At 44.8% G+C, this 15,924-nt stretch overlaps 1 protein-coding gene across 4 annotated transcripts in view; it reads left to right on the top strand.

Annotated features, from left to right (window-relative positions):
• PGM1 (phosphoglucomutase 1) overlaps nt 1-15,924 on the top strand; it is a 67,709-nt gene that overhangs the window by 49,703 nt on the left and 2,082 nt on the right. For 2 of the 4 annotated variants that reach the window (XM_021093573.1, XM_021093571.1), the window contains exons 8-10: nt 8,008-8,143; nt 11,540-11,733; nt 14,497-14,630. In XM_021093573.1, the coding sequence (XP_020949232.1) occupies nt 8,008-8,143; nt 11,540-11,733; nt 14,497-14,630 (464 nt within the window). 4 annotated transcript variants of the gene reach the window in all.

Genomic DNA, 15,924 nt, shown 5'->3' with positions numbered 1-15,924 from the left:
CAATTTCATATCCTTGAGGGAGTGGCGGTACTTCTTGGTAATGAGTTGGCTTGACAGAATTGGAGGGTGTGAAGAAAGATGGGTGAGTTTGGGGGTTGAACGATGCCTGCAAAGGAGGCTACATGAATTCCCAAGGTTCTAGGTCTTGGTCGCAGATAACAAGGCCACTGCTTATTAGTTCTTTCCCAACTCATGGGTGGTGCCATGTTACTCCACAGGACACTAGAGGAACACCCAATGGACCTGTGAGGTGGTCTTCTCCCATGAAATCCCCCAGTGTTTTCCAGTGCAGGCTTGGTATCAATCATTCTTCCTTAGGGATGAAGCTGTTTTTGAAGGCAGGCGCCATGTTAACCTTTGATTTCCTATCCCTTTGTATCTATTTTAGTGCTAAACCTAGTGAAAAGAGAAAAGTCTAGAATGAGGTTTCCTAGGGTGTTTGGGTGAGTGGAAGGATACTAGTTCCATGAAAGGGTTCTGAGGTCAGTGAAGACTGGGAAACTTGGGGTGTACCTGTCTGTCTTGGATATTTACGATGACATCATTTGGAGATTCCAGAACATTCTGCTATAAGGAATCCTATTTGTTTTACCTAAATGTAGTTAACAGTTTTTTTTTTTTTTTTTTTTTTGTGGTGTGTCTAGTAACATCTTGGCCCATGAACCATGTGGGTAGCATGGAGCAGGGTGGGTCAGAGTCCTAAAGCCAAGTAGCCACCTTGGCGTTGGCTGGCTAGGGACAGGCTTGAAAACAGACGGGACAGCACGCACTGCTCCTCCCTCACTCGCAGGCCTTCCCATACCTGAGGGCAGCCCTCAGGTCCTCTCTTCTCCAGGCCGCCGACCCCTAGGCCTTCAGTCACCCCTCACTTCACATTGTTTATTTACCCAGCACCAGTTTCTAGATGCTTCCCCATTCAGCAGTGACCCTTGTAGAAGGTCATGTCTAGAACTGAGCCCAAATCCTCCAGGGCTGACCTGACAAGTGAAGGGTGGAGGGGGTGACTGTTTCCGGAGAACCGGGCCCTTGCTTTTCTTGATGTAACTTTCATTTATGTCAGCTTTTAGGACATTTCATCATACTCTTCAGCCCATATAATGTTGGAGGTAACTAAACACCTTGAAGTTTTTACTCGGGAGCATTTGCCAAGAAAAAGCCCCATGTTACATTAGTGGAATTGATTTTTTTGGACCCAAGTATTAGACTTTAAATGATTCCTTGTTAAAGTTTGTTCTTGTTTATTTATTTACTGGCACATTCAACAAATACTAAGTGCCAACCATAGTTTCATCTTCTCTTTGATGTCTTTTCTGTTGAAAGAGAGAATTCATCATGAGAATAATCCACAAACTTCTCTCTTTGAAAGAAAGACAATTGTTTTGTAATATTTCTGAGGTGAACATTTCAAAACCAGGCTGCAGAGCCATGGGTCTGCACTGCTGAGTGAGTGCAGCTGAACTTATTAAACTGAACTTCTGATCTCCTTATTTATAAAGGAGTTAATTCTACCTACTATGTCTCTTGTTGGCAAATGCTTCCAACAGTTCCTTTACAGAGTTTCTCAAGGTAGATGTTAGTGGTTCTGTCAGCTTTGAAATATTTGAATTCTGTAGCTTAGTTGAGTACAGGGTCATTTATTTATGTATCTTTCTTGGTAAGAGCAGAAGCAATTTCTCAGGAGAGCCTCCCTAACTTTCCAGAGGGGTCAAATCCCCTTCTGACTGGATCTCATTGCACCACACGCTTTCTCATTCTCTGCTCGTGTTACAGCTGTAATTTTACAATTACTTATGATAACTTGATTAATGTTAGTGGATCCCACTAGACTGGAAGCTCCATGAGGACAGGAGTCACATCTGTCTTGCTCTCCATCATATCCCCAGGGTCTCCTCTGAATCCCAGAAGAGAACAGGTGCTCAGCAAACACTTGTTGGATGAATGAGAGAACATGCTGTGCACTTGGCACCCTCCATTCAGGCAGACAGAATCCTGGTTGGAGTGGAAGGGACTGTAAAAGTCATCTGATGACATCTGCTGTGTGCTGCTGGAATTCTGAGTGACCTATCAGGGCTCTTCTGCTTAAACAGCCATTTCAGTGGAGAATGCCGTCTCACCTCTGCAGTGGTCTGGGACTCAGCACCACTCCACTCCATCGTCTAGAGTTCAGGAGCCAAGGTCTTTGTGAGATGAGATGACCTTTTACAAAAGGAAAAGTTGAGTTGCAAAGAGGTCGCAAAAGAGTCAGACTTCAGAACAACTGGCTCATCAATAAAACAAACCTCTAGCACTTAAAAGCATAAGCCATAGTATTACTCTTACCAAGTACACATTAGTCTGTTCTTGGTGGAGAAATAGCAGCTGTCTCACGTGATTATGGTAGCCACCAAGGCTATGACACTTCCTTGGGCATCAGCATTACACATGCCAGGGAAAAAAGTGTTGATGATAGGACACCAGAACTAGACAGGGTGACCCTGCTGTTTTTGGTTGATCTCACGGTGCAGTTATTTACCACCCCCACCCCCAACTCAGTGGTAGAGGGCAAAGTACTCAGTTCTGTCCCACCTTAAATTCCTGGGAAATGGAGATGAAAATAGAAAGGGAAGTCACAATAGAATAGAATGTCACTGCTTTTGAAAGTCTTCCTTGGGCAAAGGGAGGGCCTTGGGAAAGAAGCTAGGAAATCAAGTTGAGGATTAACTTGGTATCATATGGAAAAAATGCCAATAAAGTCTGATCTGCGCAGGTCCAGAGGTTAGCAATATTTCTTCCCCCATGCCCTCTTTAAAAGGTTCTGGTGGTGATGCATCAAATAGGAGTGATGCCTTAAAGAAGTGTAGTGTTCACGCCTTGCAAATTTCTTTTCATTTCCTCTGAAAAGTCCCCATGTTTGTATTTCTTTTCATCAACTCAGTCCTCAAATGTTTATTGAGCTTTGACTGTATCCAGGTACTGACTTAGGTTCTGGGGATGCAACGGTAAGCACGACCTCCTTGTGGGAGGCTCTGTGGAGCCCAGATGTGGGGAAGGAAGTCAGACCCTGGCCAGGTTATTATAAGTGTGGAAAGTGATAGAAGCAAGTACAGGATGTTCTGGGAGCCGTGTGCTCAGGGCACCTCACCTGGTTCTGTGATGTAGAGGATTAGATTTTTCTATTTAGTTCTCTACCTGTTCTCATGTGCATACTCCTGAGTATGTTTTCTGGTAGGTAAAGCCCAGTACAGGCAAGTTGGAGCACCGTCTCCGGAGATTTCTCAGACAGAACATCCCTGCAGAACTAGGCTGATCTCCCAATTACAGCTAACTCAGTTACACTGTTATCTGCATGTCTGTCTGCCTCAGCTGTCCATCTGTGCTCATTTGTGAGTGCAGGGAACATGTCTTATTCATCGTAGTATTTTCTCATATACTTGGAACACGGTAGGCACTGATTCGCATTTGTTGGGTGTGAAATGGAGCTTGGGCGAAGACACATTTCCTGCCTGTCAGGCACTCAGCCCTTTCCTCCAAAGGAAACAAGAGTTCCAGGGGCAGTCATGAGGCGGCACAGGAGTAATTGCTGCATGGGAAGTTGGGGGTGGCTGAGGGAGAGCCCCCTTGAAGGCTGGAGTGGTCTGGAAAAGGCTTCCTGAGGAGCTTACCTGCCCTTTCAGAGGTAAGTCATGTGCAATGGAAGCCAGAGAGGATGACACTGAGGACAGAGCAGGTCTGCTCAGCTCCACAGCCGGTCAGCCGGGGTCTCACCATTCTTGGGGAAAACCCTTATTGAGAGTGACTGCATGCCAGGCACTAGCCTGGGATACAATTCACAGTGTAGGCAGGGTAAGAACAGACAGTGTGGTAGAGGAAGGGTCAGCACAGAGGGTAACGAGGGCGGCATCCTGGAGAAGGGGGAGGTTGCAGGTCATCGCAGGGGGTGTTAGCCAGGATGATAGGTGTATGTGGGGTGAAAATTTCCAGGCAGAGACAACAGCATGTTTAGGAGATTGAAAGAGAGAGAGATGGGCAGAGAAAGAGACAAAGAAACAGAGGCAGAGAGACAGGTGCAGGGGTTTTTTTCCAGGGAGCTCTCTTTCAGCTGCTGTGGCCCATCCACAGGCTTGGCCTGGCAAGGCAGGACCCCGGACACCCCTGAGATGTTCATACTGGTAAATGAAACCTCATCCCTCAACCATTGGCTCTTGTCAGCAAAGGTTGACATTTTTCTTGGCTGGGACCCAGCGTGTGCCCTGACTGAGCAGAGTTTATACATATCACAAGGTGCTGATTAGGCCAAAGTAAGTGACAGGTGTTTGAAGATGCTGAAAGGGCAGAATCCCCGTGTGCTCAGTTGGTTCCTGAACTGGACCAAATATGAAGAGACCTGAAGCAAAACCTGCAGCTGCCTTCATGTCAGCTAGGACCAGGGTGCTTGCTGATGGTATATGTTCCTTTCCTTATAATTACGTGGGCTTGTCTTTTTTTTTTTTTTAATTAAAAAAATGATACTGTTAATTCACATTCAAAATAAGAAAATTAGATAACAAAGAAGAGAAAAATACTTGAATTCCACTGCCCAGAAGAAGGAGCATGTTGGGTTATATTCCATTTTCTTCCCCAATATGTATGGTATTGCCAGTATTTTTGAAAGCTTAATTAGTAGAAAGCATTAATTTTCCCTAAAAGTTTTTTTTAAATTTTTCCTGTATTCATAATGGTGTCTTGCATTTACATGGTCTTTAATAGTTTATAAAATATTTCCACTTTCTATCACAGTGAAGACTTAAAATTATGTAAGAAAGGTGGCATTATCTCTATTTTACAGTTGGAGAGACTGAGGCTCAGAAAAGTTAAGTGGCTTGTCCAAATTCAGACAGCTTATATGTAAGTTTCAGATGCAGGTTTTATGACTCTCAGGCATTTTCCATGGAACCACAACTGCCACAACTGCAAAGGCAACAGTAACTTGAGAAACACAGCATTGCCTTTTCTTCACTAGTAACTTGTCAGCATTCATTAGAACCCTAAAGAAAATGAAATTTACTCAGACTTCCTGAGTATTAGTCAGAGTTGCCAAGAGTTTTGATACATCTAAGGTGATTGGTGAGATTAATGACCATTTTCAAAGAGACTGGGGGTTGTGTAAATGGAGTAGAATATTTAGTTATATTCTCCAAGGCAGATGTTTTGTTCATTAGGTGTGTGATTTAGTTATCTCCAAGTAACTTGGTTAGAGTTGGGTAAGATTTTTAGATTTTACTTTCACTTCTATGTAAAGGAAAAAGCCAATTCTTTACTTAGAACACAAAAAGTGCAAAGGAACACTGCCCCCTATACTTTCGGTGTAGCCCCTACCCCCCAAAAGAAAGGGGGAAAAAAAGGAAGGAAGGACAAGAAAAAACAAAACAAAACAAAAAACCTAGGGGCTCACAGACAAATAATTCCAAGCCGTGTACTTCTGTCCTGAATTCTTAATATATTGGGGAAGCTGCCAGAATCTTACTACTCAGGGTGAACTATTGCCAAAACATATCATCGTTTGCAAAAGCTGTTAGAGCCAGAGAGCTAACTTTCTGTTCCTTGAAATAGCAGTAAAGGCAAATAAAAGTCCATAGCTAATAAAACTAGGTAAACATTTCTAAAATTTGTTATATAAAGTGCTAAAAGTATTGCCTAATATCTTTAGTTCTGCCAGCATCCAGGTTTTGAGAACTGCTTTTTCTAAAAGCAATGTCTTACTGAAGAGAGACTTCTTTTTGGGGGGAGGGGGGTGAGTTGTATATTTTCATGAACCAAAAAGAGAAAAGATGTTGTAGTAAATTAATTAGTTGATTAATTCATTTATTCACACCTTCACAATTAGTTATTTAATATAGTCCATGTGCTGTGCCAGTCACCAGACTTAGTTATAGGATGAATAAAGACGCCTCCAAGAAATACATGGTCAGTGGGGTGAAAGTCTCATAAAGAGGTGATTGAGCAAGGAGCATGGTGCCACACTGCATGATTGAAGCACTCACTGTGCAAGAAGAGCAAGCAGCTCATAACTGTCCAGGAAAGTTCAGAGCTAGTCTCAGATAGGAGGGGACATTTGGGCTGGGTCTAAAAGGATGAAGAGGCAAAGGAAACAGTCTTACCTCTTGCCTCATTGGCAGCATTGTGTCGGAACTCTCCCAGTTCCAAGGAGAATAAGACCCAGTGGAAAGTCAAGAAGTTAGGTGCTTAAAAAATTCAAGGCATGAAGTTGGAGTTCCCCATTGTGGCTCAGTGGGTAAAGGGTTTGATGTTGTCTCTTTGAGGATGAGGGTTCAATCCCTGGCCTTGCTCAGTGAGTTAAGGATCTGGTGTTGCCACAGGCTGCAGCATGGGTTGCAGGTGTGGCTTGGATCTGGTGTTGCCATGGCTGTGGCTCAGGCCCCAGCTGCAGCTCTGATTCGTCCACTGGGCTGGGAACATCCACATGCCATAGGTTCAAATGTGAAAAGAAAAAAAGACAAATTCAAGGCATGATAATATGCAAAACATTATTAGAGGAATTGTATTGGGTCCTATTCAGAAAGCAAAAAGTAGAGCTCAGTATCATCGGCTATTTTTTTATTTATTTATTTACTTTGTCTTTTTCTGGTCGCACCCTCAGCACATGGAGGTTCCCAGGCTAGGGGTCTAATTGTTGCTGGCCTATGCCACAGCCACAGCAATGCCAGATCCCAAGCCCACTGAGCAAGGCCAGGGATCAAACCTGCGCCCACATGGATAACAGATTCCTTTCCACTGGGCCACAGCAGGAACTCCTGCTTTTTTCAGAAGAAGGAAGTTAAAGGCAAAAAATAAAAGTCCTATTCCATACCAGGCTCTTGGAAAAGGGCCTCTATGCATAAAAGCACATCCTAAGAAGCAATTCGTTATTTTCAATAAAGATTTTTGCAAGGACTTAGCAGGAGACAGATGTGCCGTAGTTCATTTAACCAAACCCTTTTTGATTAAAGAAAGACGTCCTTGAATTGGAATTCCTGGATCCACAAGTAGGTCCATTTTTAAGGCTTTCGTACTTCTTGCCAAATTGCTCTCTGGCAGAACCGTACTTTTCCTGGCCGCAGCGTGTCAGAATCCCATCTCCCTCATACCTCCCCTGACACTGGGCCATTTTAAATCTGTGGCCATTCGTCAAACAAGTGGCAGTTTCTAATTGTGGTTTTAACTTTAATGTGTCTTCTTAAAAGTAACGTCAGCTTGATATTACGTTAATTGGGTACCTGTATTTATTCTTGGATGAACTGCCTATTTGTATCTTTGGCCTGTTTTTCTATTGAGATTCTGCTTTCTTCTTACTAATATATAAGAACTTTTTGTCTTTTTAGGGCTGCACCTGTCATATGGAGGTTCCCAGGCTAGGGGTCAAATAAGAGCTGTATCCGCTGGCCTATACCAAGGATCCGGCGTTGCCGTGAGCTGTGGTGTAAGTTGCAGACATGGCTCAGATCCTGCATTGCTGTGGCTGTGGTGTAGGCCGGCAGCTACAGCTCCAGTTTGACCCCTAGCCTGGGAATGTGGGTGTGGCCCTAAAAAGAAAAAAAAAAAAAAAAAAAAATCCGTTCTTTCCTACAGCCGTGAAGTGACACCTTTATCATTTATTCAAGTCTCATATGTGTGTGGATCTCACCCTGCTGGGTGCTTTCTTTTGTTCCATTAAGCTCCCAGATTAATTGAATTATTAAACATTCACTGTGGTCATGTTTTGTTTTTTTCCACTCACATTCGTACTTTAGAATTGATGTATCAAGTTTCACCGAATTATTCGACTGACATTTTTTAGTGGCACTTGCCTTACATTTCTAAATTCCTTTGAGACGCATCAACGTTGTTTCAATAGTAGGTTGCTTTATTCCATCTGTGGTTTCTTTCACATATTCAAGTTCGTCAGTCGAGTTTTATGACTTTTTTGGTTGGGCCATGTTTACTGTTGAGTTCTTTTCCAAGTATTTTGGAGAAATCACATTGCTCACGGCTGCTTGCTGTTCCCCGCACCAGGTTCTGACCACATCCGTGAGAAGGACGGACTCTGGGCTGTCCTTGCTTGGCTCTCCATCCTCGCCACCCGCAAGCAGAGTGTGGAGGACATTCTCAAAGATCACTGGCAAAAGTATGGCCGGAATTTCTTCACCAGGTAAGCCAGAGCCTGGCTGGCTGGCATGGACAAATGGGCAGAGAGCGTTCTCGTGAATACAGATTCTTTTCTGTCTTAAATAACAATAAAACCTCAGTTCAGGGGGTTCTCCTTATGGCTTAGCAGAAATGAACCCGACTAGCATCGATGAGGATGTGGGTTCGATCCCTGGCCTCACGCAGTGGGTTAAGGATCCGGCATTGCCATGAGCTGTGGTATAGGTTATAGACGTGGCTCTGATCCCATGTTGCTGTGGCTGTGTTGTAGGCCTGCACGTGTAGCTCTGATTTGACTCCTAGTCTGGGACTTCCAAATGCCGCAGGTGTGGCTCAAAAAAGCAAAAGACAAAACCGAGCAAAACTCAGCTCATTCAGCCTCCATCAATGGGGAATTTTAAAAATAACTCAGGGTCAAGATGAAATCAATTTTGTTAGCCATAAAGAATGAGACTTAAACATCTTAGTTAACATATTCAAAAGAATGAATGTTTTATCAGTGTTTTGAATGTACCTATCAGATGGCCATGATAATATTAGATTTGGATTCAGAAGAATGGGTTCGAATTTTATTTCTGCCCTCTGATAGCTGGGGAAGTCATTTAACCTTTTTCTGTACTCTGTTTTTTCATTTGTAGAAATGGAAATAGCAGTCCAGCTGAGTGGATTAAATGAAATACGAGTCTGAAAGTGTTTTATAAATTCTAGGACACTGGAAGTATGGAAACAGTCTCTGAAATTATGGCAACAGTTATGCTTAGTCTAAATCAACTTTTCTTACTCATTAAAATAGGTCCCCAAAGTTTGTGTAGTTGTCAATACTTCATTCATTGATTTGATAAATACTGACTTTCTACCAGACACTGGAGATTCAGCAGTGGACCAAATACTTGGAATAGTCAGTAATTCTTCTTTATCATTCATGCTTGTATTTTTAATAAGCATTAGCTTTTTTTTTCCAGTTGTGCTTTTCACTAATTTGAATTTGCCTTTCCCCTAGTAAGTGTAAAAATCTAACAAATGCTTTTCCTGGACCTCACTATTCTAATTATGGAAAAGCAATATGAGAAAAAGATATAAGTAATTTATTCATCTGTAAGAAATATAAAGACATAACTTCTCGAACCTCAGTTGCCTTCTCTGCAAAATAGGTGAGTTGGACTGGAGAATTTTAAAAGTATTTTGCAGATTTAATGGTTCAGGATCTCTGGATAGTCAAGAAAGTATTCAACCTTAAGCAGGTTGGCCTCCTTAATCAGAATCCTTTTTATCAACCTTGGACAAGTTCATTGCTATCTTCCTCCTTCAAGTTATTCTTCTGCGGAAAGTGTAAGCCGTATCAGCCTCATGGTACCGCATATTAGCCCTGGGATCCAAGGCAAGAATCTCTACTTTCTAGGGACTGGAAAAACCTGGTAATTCAGAACGGCGGTCATGAGCTCTCTGGAGCTTAGAGTATCAGGAAGGCAAGGACCATGTCTGTTTTTGTGCTCCTTGGTATCACCAAACACCTAGTTTGTAGTGACACTGTGTAAATATGCTTTGAGGAGATCAACGAATGAGTTAACAAGTGAACAGTAGCTGGAGAGGAGTAAGGTCAGGAGAATTTGTTTAGAGAAGAGGTCACTCCTGACCCAGCTCAACTATAAATGTAATAAAATCCATTGAGTAATAAAAAAAAGATATTATTAATAAAAATAAAACTAGGAAAATACTAAAAAGTCTCCATCTAAAAACTATGTTAACATATTTTTGGGGGAGTTCCCATCATGGTGCAGGGGAAACAATCCGACTAGGAACCATGAGGTTGCGGGTTCGGTCCCTGGCCTTGCTCAGTGGGTTAAGGCTCCTGCGTTGCTGTGAGCTGTGGTGTAGGTTGCAGATGCGGCTCAGATCCTGTGTTGCTGTGGCTGTGGTGTAGGTCGGCAACTGTAGCTCCGATTGGACCCCTGGCCTGGGAACCTCCACATGCCGTGGGTGTGGCCCTCAAAAGACAAAAACAAATAAACAAAAAAAATTAACAAATTTTTGTTAATTTCAAATAACCGCTAACCAAGTATTACAGATAAAGTCCTTGGAACCTGCATTTATGGTTAGTTAAGACTCCATTATGCCCTCCGTTTCTTTAACAAAAGTGCTTTTTTGCATGCATTATTTCCGACCAGCCTCAAAACAGTTATTGATAAGGTCTGAGATTCCGAGAGATGAAGCAAGTTGCCGTGGTTGCACAGTTCGTAACCAATAAAGGCTGGAATCTTAGCTTGTTCTAATTCCAAAGCCCAGATCTGTTCCATTATACCCCTCTGTGCCTAGGATTTATAGAACATTTCCCCCAAACACCCAAAGGTCGCAGATGTAAAGCACCAGCACCTGGTTGTAATTTCGTGCTGTTGATCGTTTTAACTGGGGAAAGAGCTGACTTCAGGATGAAGAGGACTGTTGTCCTTGATTCATAGAATCCCGGAGCCAGAAGAGTTGGCCTTCATTCCCTGGTATTTCTCATGTCTCAGAGGTGTCATCTTGCACGTATCATATTTGTCTCACTATTGCAAATAAATATAGACTCTGCTATCTTGAGCCTCTAAAAAATAACTCTCTCAAGAAGGTGTATGCCACTAGGTCAAGAAAAGCCACCTGTAAGAGCCTTTAACCTCATAAAGAAAGATGTCGAGAATGTTTCTTGGAGGAAAAATAACAGGCATAGAATTTCATTTGTGATGCACTTTTTTTTTTTCCCTTGGCCCATTTGCATCTGCACCAGGCCTCCTGTGTCAGGGTGAACCCAGAATGCTGTGGACCAGAGTCCATTTTCACACGAGGCGGGAGGCTTTTCAGGTGTAAAGATTTAGGGCTTGGCTTCTTCATCTGGTCAGTGAAAACTTGGCCTTACTGGAGGAAGCTCCTGCGGAGACTGGAGGTCTCCTTAGCCAAAATCTCAGCAGCCTCAGGCAGGTCCCAGACTTGGAGCTGTTCCAGCCTGTATCCCAAAGAAGCCCTGGCAGTTGGGAAGAGAAGTGCCTGCGCCGTCTGCGCCTTTATGCAGCGTTCTCTAGAGATCACACTGCTTTTGTTTCTCCATCCTCAGGATGTGGTGGTCACATGTTAGATAGTCTCTCTCAAAAGCCTTTGAAGCTTCTAAGAGCTGCATTCTGTAGAAAAGCCAAGATGGGAGTTTTCTGCTTATTCAGAAGCTCCTAACTCTTTCCTAAAATCCTCCAAACACTTCCTTTCATCCCTGGCCTGCTCTATCCCCAGAGAATGACACGCTCATCTTTTTGCCAGCTTCTTCTGAAGGTAGATGGTTTGGGGGGAGGGCCAAACAAATGATGAAGAAAGTGTTGTATATCGTTGGTCGGATCTGAAATCAGCCTGTGGGCCTCCCCTTGGTGACTTTTTCCAGGTACGATTACGAAGAGGTGGAAGCTGAGGGTGCCAACAAAATGATGAAGGAATTGGAGGCTCTGATCTCTGACCGCTCCTTCGTGGGGAAACAGTTCCCAGTGGGTGATAAAGTTTACACTGTGGAGAAAATTGATAACTTTGAATACAGTGATCCTGTGGACGGAAGCATTTCAAGAAATCAGGTAGGAGGAGGTTCCCTTTGTGGCTCAGTAGTTAATGAACCCGACTAGGATCCATGAGGAGGCGGGTTCGATCTCCTGGCCTCGCTCAGTGGGTTAAGGATCCAGCGTTTCTGTGAGCTGTACTGTAGGTTACAGACATGGCTCAGATCCTTTGTTGCTGTGGCTGTGGCGTAGGCTGGCAGCTGAAGCTCCGATTCGACCCCTAACCTGGGACTCCCATATGCTGCCAGGGTGGCCCGCCTCCCCCAAAAAAGAAAGAAATCAGGTAGAAGAGACATATGCATATGTGGGAGAGAGGCCTCGGGAATTTCTCTTAAATCTCAGGAGAGAAAAAGCCCTCTTGGTCATGTGTCCTTTGCTGCCCTATTTTCTCAAGTGGCTTTCTGCTGAGTCACATGTGATTTGCACAGGTATTGTGGGGGAAGTGGTTTCTGTCCTGGTTCTGTGTACAGCCTGATGCCCTCACTCTGGGATTCTTAGTCTAGATTCCAGAATGACTTTCACACTCTCCAGAATTCTCTGCCAGAGGTCACGTTGCATGTGTGCAGAAAAGAGCCCTCGAATCTTAAAAAGAGGGAGAACTGCTGCCTTAGATCTTGTCAGCTTCTACTCTGAAGAAATTATAGCAGATGGCTGGCATGGCACGGGAGCGGCCTCTGCACAGACATTTCTGTGTTATGTTCTAATTTCTAACAAAAAAGAAAAGGAGTTCCCCTGTGGGAGAGTGTGTTAAGGACCTGGTGTTGTTACTGCAATGGCTCCTGGTTGCTGCAGTGGCACGGGTTTGATCCCCAACCCCGGGAACTTTTACATGCTGTGGGTGTAGCCAAAAAATAAATAAAAATTTAAAAATTAAAAAAAGAAGAAAAAAACAGACAAGCCATTGGCAGACTTATAAAAACATTCACTGTTATTATTCGCAGCGTGTGACTTGCGGCCAGCGCTAACACAGCAGCGTGCGGGAGGACATCACAGTTGAGACCCTGGACCGTATTCTAGGTGGAGACAGAGCTGTTAGGGTTTCCCTCACTGGGCCCCAGGTGCTCAGCCTTCTCCAGGCTTCTCACAAACCCTGGGCCCTGGGGTCCTCTCTCCTCTGGTTCAATGTTGTCCTAGAACATTATAGACTCCCAATTTAGAAACAGAATAATAAAGAAGGAAGTGAGATTCTGGTGTAGCTTTCCAGTTCGCTTTTTTCTGATCCAGGCCCAGATTTTTGGCCTGGTCCTTCTCAAGGGATCCAGCAGCTTTTGAAGGAGTTGGGCTGCAGGATTTATTTAAAGTCTCTCTTTGGAGAGCAGGCAGTGGACGTGGATGGAGCATGGCCACGGCGACTCTCAGTCTCCCATTCTCAAAACTCTAGCCCAATGGCTTTCTTCCTTAGACCATCTCACCATCTGTGGGAACTTTGGGTCCTTCATTGTAAATGAGGTCTGAGATCATGAGAAAAAGGCCTCTGGTGGAGGAGGAGGTGGGTGTAGAAAAGGCAGAGGTGAGGCTTGGAGATGACAGAGCAGTTTTTGGGTGGTGAAGCCTTCAGAGAGAGCACAGACCTTGAGGAAAAGGAAACTCACTCTGTACCGCGTCCAGCCTCTACCAGGATGGGGCCAGGGATGCTGAGGTGCGGCGGGGGCGAGGGCGTGGGCATGCGCACGGGCACTGCTCTCTGAGGAAGAAGGCCACAGCTCCACCTTCTGTAATTAGAAAGTCTGAGCATTGAGATGAAGACCAGATGAGAAGGGAAATCTGAAGTAGACATAGCATCTACAACCAAGTGAAAGAACTTCGAAGCTTTAAGTTGAGGCTGGGGTGAAGGAGCCCAACCCTGGTGTGTTTCTGGAAACACAAATGGGAAACGGGTATTGCTTATATCACCCCCTCCCGTGCTGACTACCTGGGCACATGCTCTGTGTATTTCATTTGCCGTCTCCACTGCCCAACGCCCGATGGTGTTTGGTGATGAATGACAGAGGAGAGGTAGTGTCTTTCTTTCTGGTCGGTCCTTGGCTTTATGCAAAGCTCTACTTGTGGAAGAGTTGACAGACTCATCAAGACCGAAGGGTCTTCAGATAACTGTCTTGTCCAGTCTTCTTACCTCAAGACTCCCCATCCTTTTTCCCTGAATCAAGATTATTGAAGACAAGAGATATGGTCAGAGAGGGAGGGACAGGACGGGAGAGACAGAGGCTGGGCTTGGCATTGCACCCACATGGACCCTGCTTTGAGTCAGCAGGACCACTGGCTCCTGCTTCATGGGTTGGAATGGCTGGCCTCTGCCGTTTGGGGCACGTGGCCTCCTGTTCTCTTTTTTCAGTGTTTTATAGATTTCTTCCTCTGGTCTGCCTGAAGTCTCCTCTGCTCTGGTTTCAGCTCATGCTGTCCATTTTCCCCTCCTGGTCTGGAATTTGAATTTCTGTTTCCAGCAGCTTATTTATTTATTTACTTATTTATTAGGCTTCCAACTGGAATGGTTCGTCCATAAAACACGGGGAAGCAGGATGGAGAGGGCAGGTCTTATGTTAGCCAGGCCCCAGGATCCCGTCTCTCCCTTGACCCTGGGGATGCTTCTGTCCCATGGGCTCAGTCCCCATTGGCTGGAAGCAGTGATCACCCGGGGCGACTCAGCCGGCTCTACCATGGCTGTTTCTCAGAGATCTAATCTCTGATGGATCAAGTATGGATGAAATTAGATCTCCTAATGGACCCCTCATAATTACCCAGGCTTCAGTATCCCTCCAGCATGTGAAGAAAAAATCTCTGTCCTCTTTTCCAGGGCTTGCGGTCATTTTCGCAGATGGTTCTCGCATCATCTTTCGACTGAGCGGCACTGGGAGTGCGGGCGCCACCATCCGACTGTACATCGACAGCTATGAGAAGGACCTTGCCAAGATCTACCAGGACCCCCAGGTAATGCCCACGCCTGTGCCCTGGCAAGTGTTTTCTGTTGGAGGGACTGAATAGTGGCTCCATTGCTCCTGCGTCATCACAACCCGTTTCTCAAGTGATCGATCGAGCGGGCCCACTTACCTCCGTGTCTCCTTCCGTCCCTCTGAACAAGAGTAATGGGTAACGATTGTCTGAACATTTTCTGCTTGCTGAGCTCTGTTCTAAACCCACTACCCAAATGGATATACTCATTTCACTCTCAAAGGAGAATTATTATTCTTTATTAATATCCCTATTACAGATAAGCTTGAGTAGTCGTTAACAGGTTCACTTGTCTGGTAAGTGGCAGATTCAAGAGAACTCATCTTTAAGTCAGCCCCATCTGGTGCTTGGGTCTGTCCCTGATTATCTGTCACTTTGCTTGGTCTCATCACCTGTCCTGGCAGAACACACGCTGGCTGTCGATCTGGCCGGGGTGAGGGGTACAGCGGGAGAGACTGTTTCATGATCCAGCAAGAACAGTCTTTAGGGGGAAGTCTTTGGACTTGCAGCCTGCGTGTTGGGTTCCCAGCCCCACCCAGAGAGTCTCAGAAGCATGTCACATGAGGAGGGCCCTGGGAGCCAGGGGTGGACAGATGTTGGAGGACAGCCACCCAACTGGCAGAGCCCAGGGGGGCAGGGACTCACCAGGGGGAGTTTCCCCATCTTGGGAACTACTCCTCAGCCAGGCTCCAGACAACACATGTTTGGGCATTGTTGCGGTATGTTAGCCCTTTCTTGGCGGTTCACAACCCAGTGCCTCATCTTAAAGCTCTGAGCAGACTTGCAGGGAAGATGCCTGTTTAAGTAAGGTTCGCTCTACCTATTTCCCCACAAAGCCTTTTTCCTCCCAACACCTAATTAGAATCCTTTGAAACTCATTCGGAAACCCCTGGCATATGGTTTTGAGCATCCATTTTGGAGTTAGAAAATCTTGTTTTAAATTCTGTTCTGCCCCTTAATAGGGGTGCATCCCTGGGTAAGTCCTTTCAGTGTTCTGAGCCTTGGCTTCTTTGTCTGTAAAGGTGGCAGAATGCTACGGACTCACAGAGTTGTTCCAGGAGGGGTTTAAGGAGACCGTGAATGCGAAAATCTGAATACTGTGCCTGGGATACAGGATTAGCTTTTGAGAAAGAGTGGCTCTTACAGTTGTTTAAATTACGAAAGGAGATGGGTGAGAGGATGCTTGACATTTACAGTTTTTCCAGCGCCGAGGCTCCAGCTTCTGTCATTACCAATCTTAACGGTGTAGAGACATCCCTGCAACTTAGATCAA

This window comes from Sus scrofa, chromosome 6 (genome assembly GCF_000003025.6).
Source record: "Sus scrofa isolate TJ Tabasco breed Duroc chromosome 6, Sscrofa11.1, whole genome shotgun sequence".
Classification (NCBI taxonomy): domain Eukaryota; kingdom Metazoa; phylum Chordata; class Mammalia; order Artiodactyla; family Suidae; genus Sus; species Sus scrofa.
The sequence above is the reverse complement of the archived record's forward strand: the minus strand, read 5'-3'. Positions and strand labels throughout refer to the sequence as shown.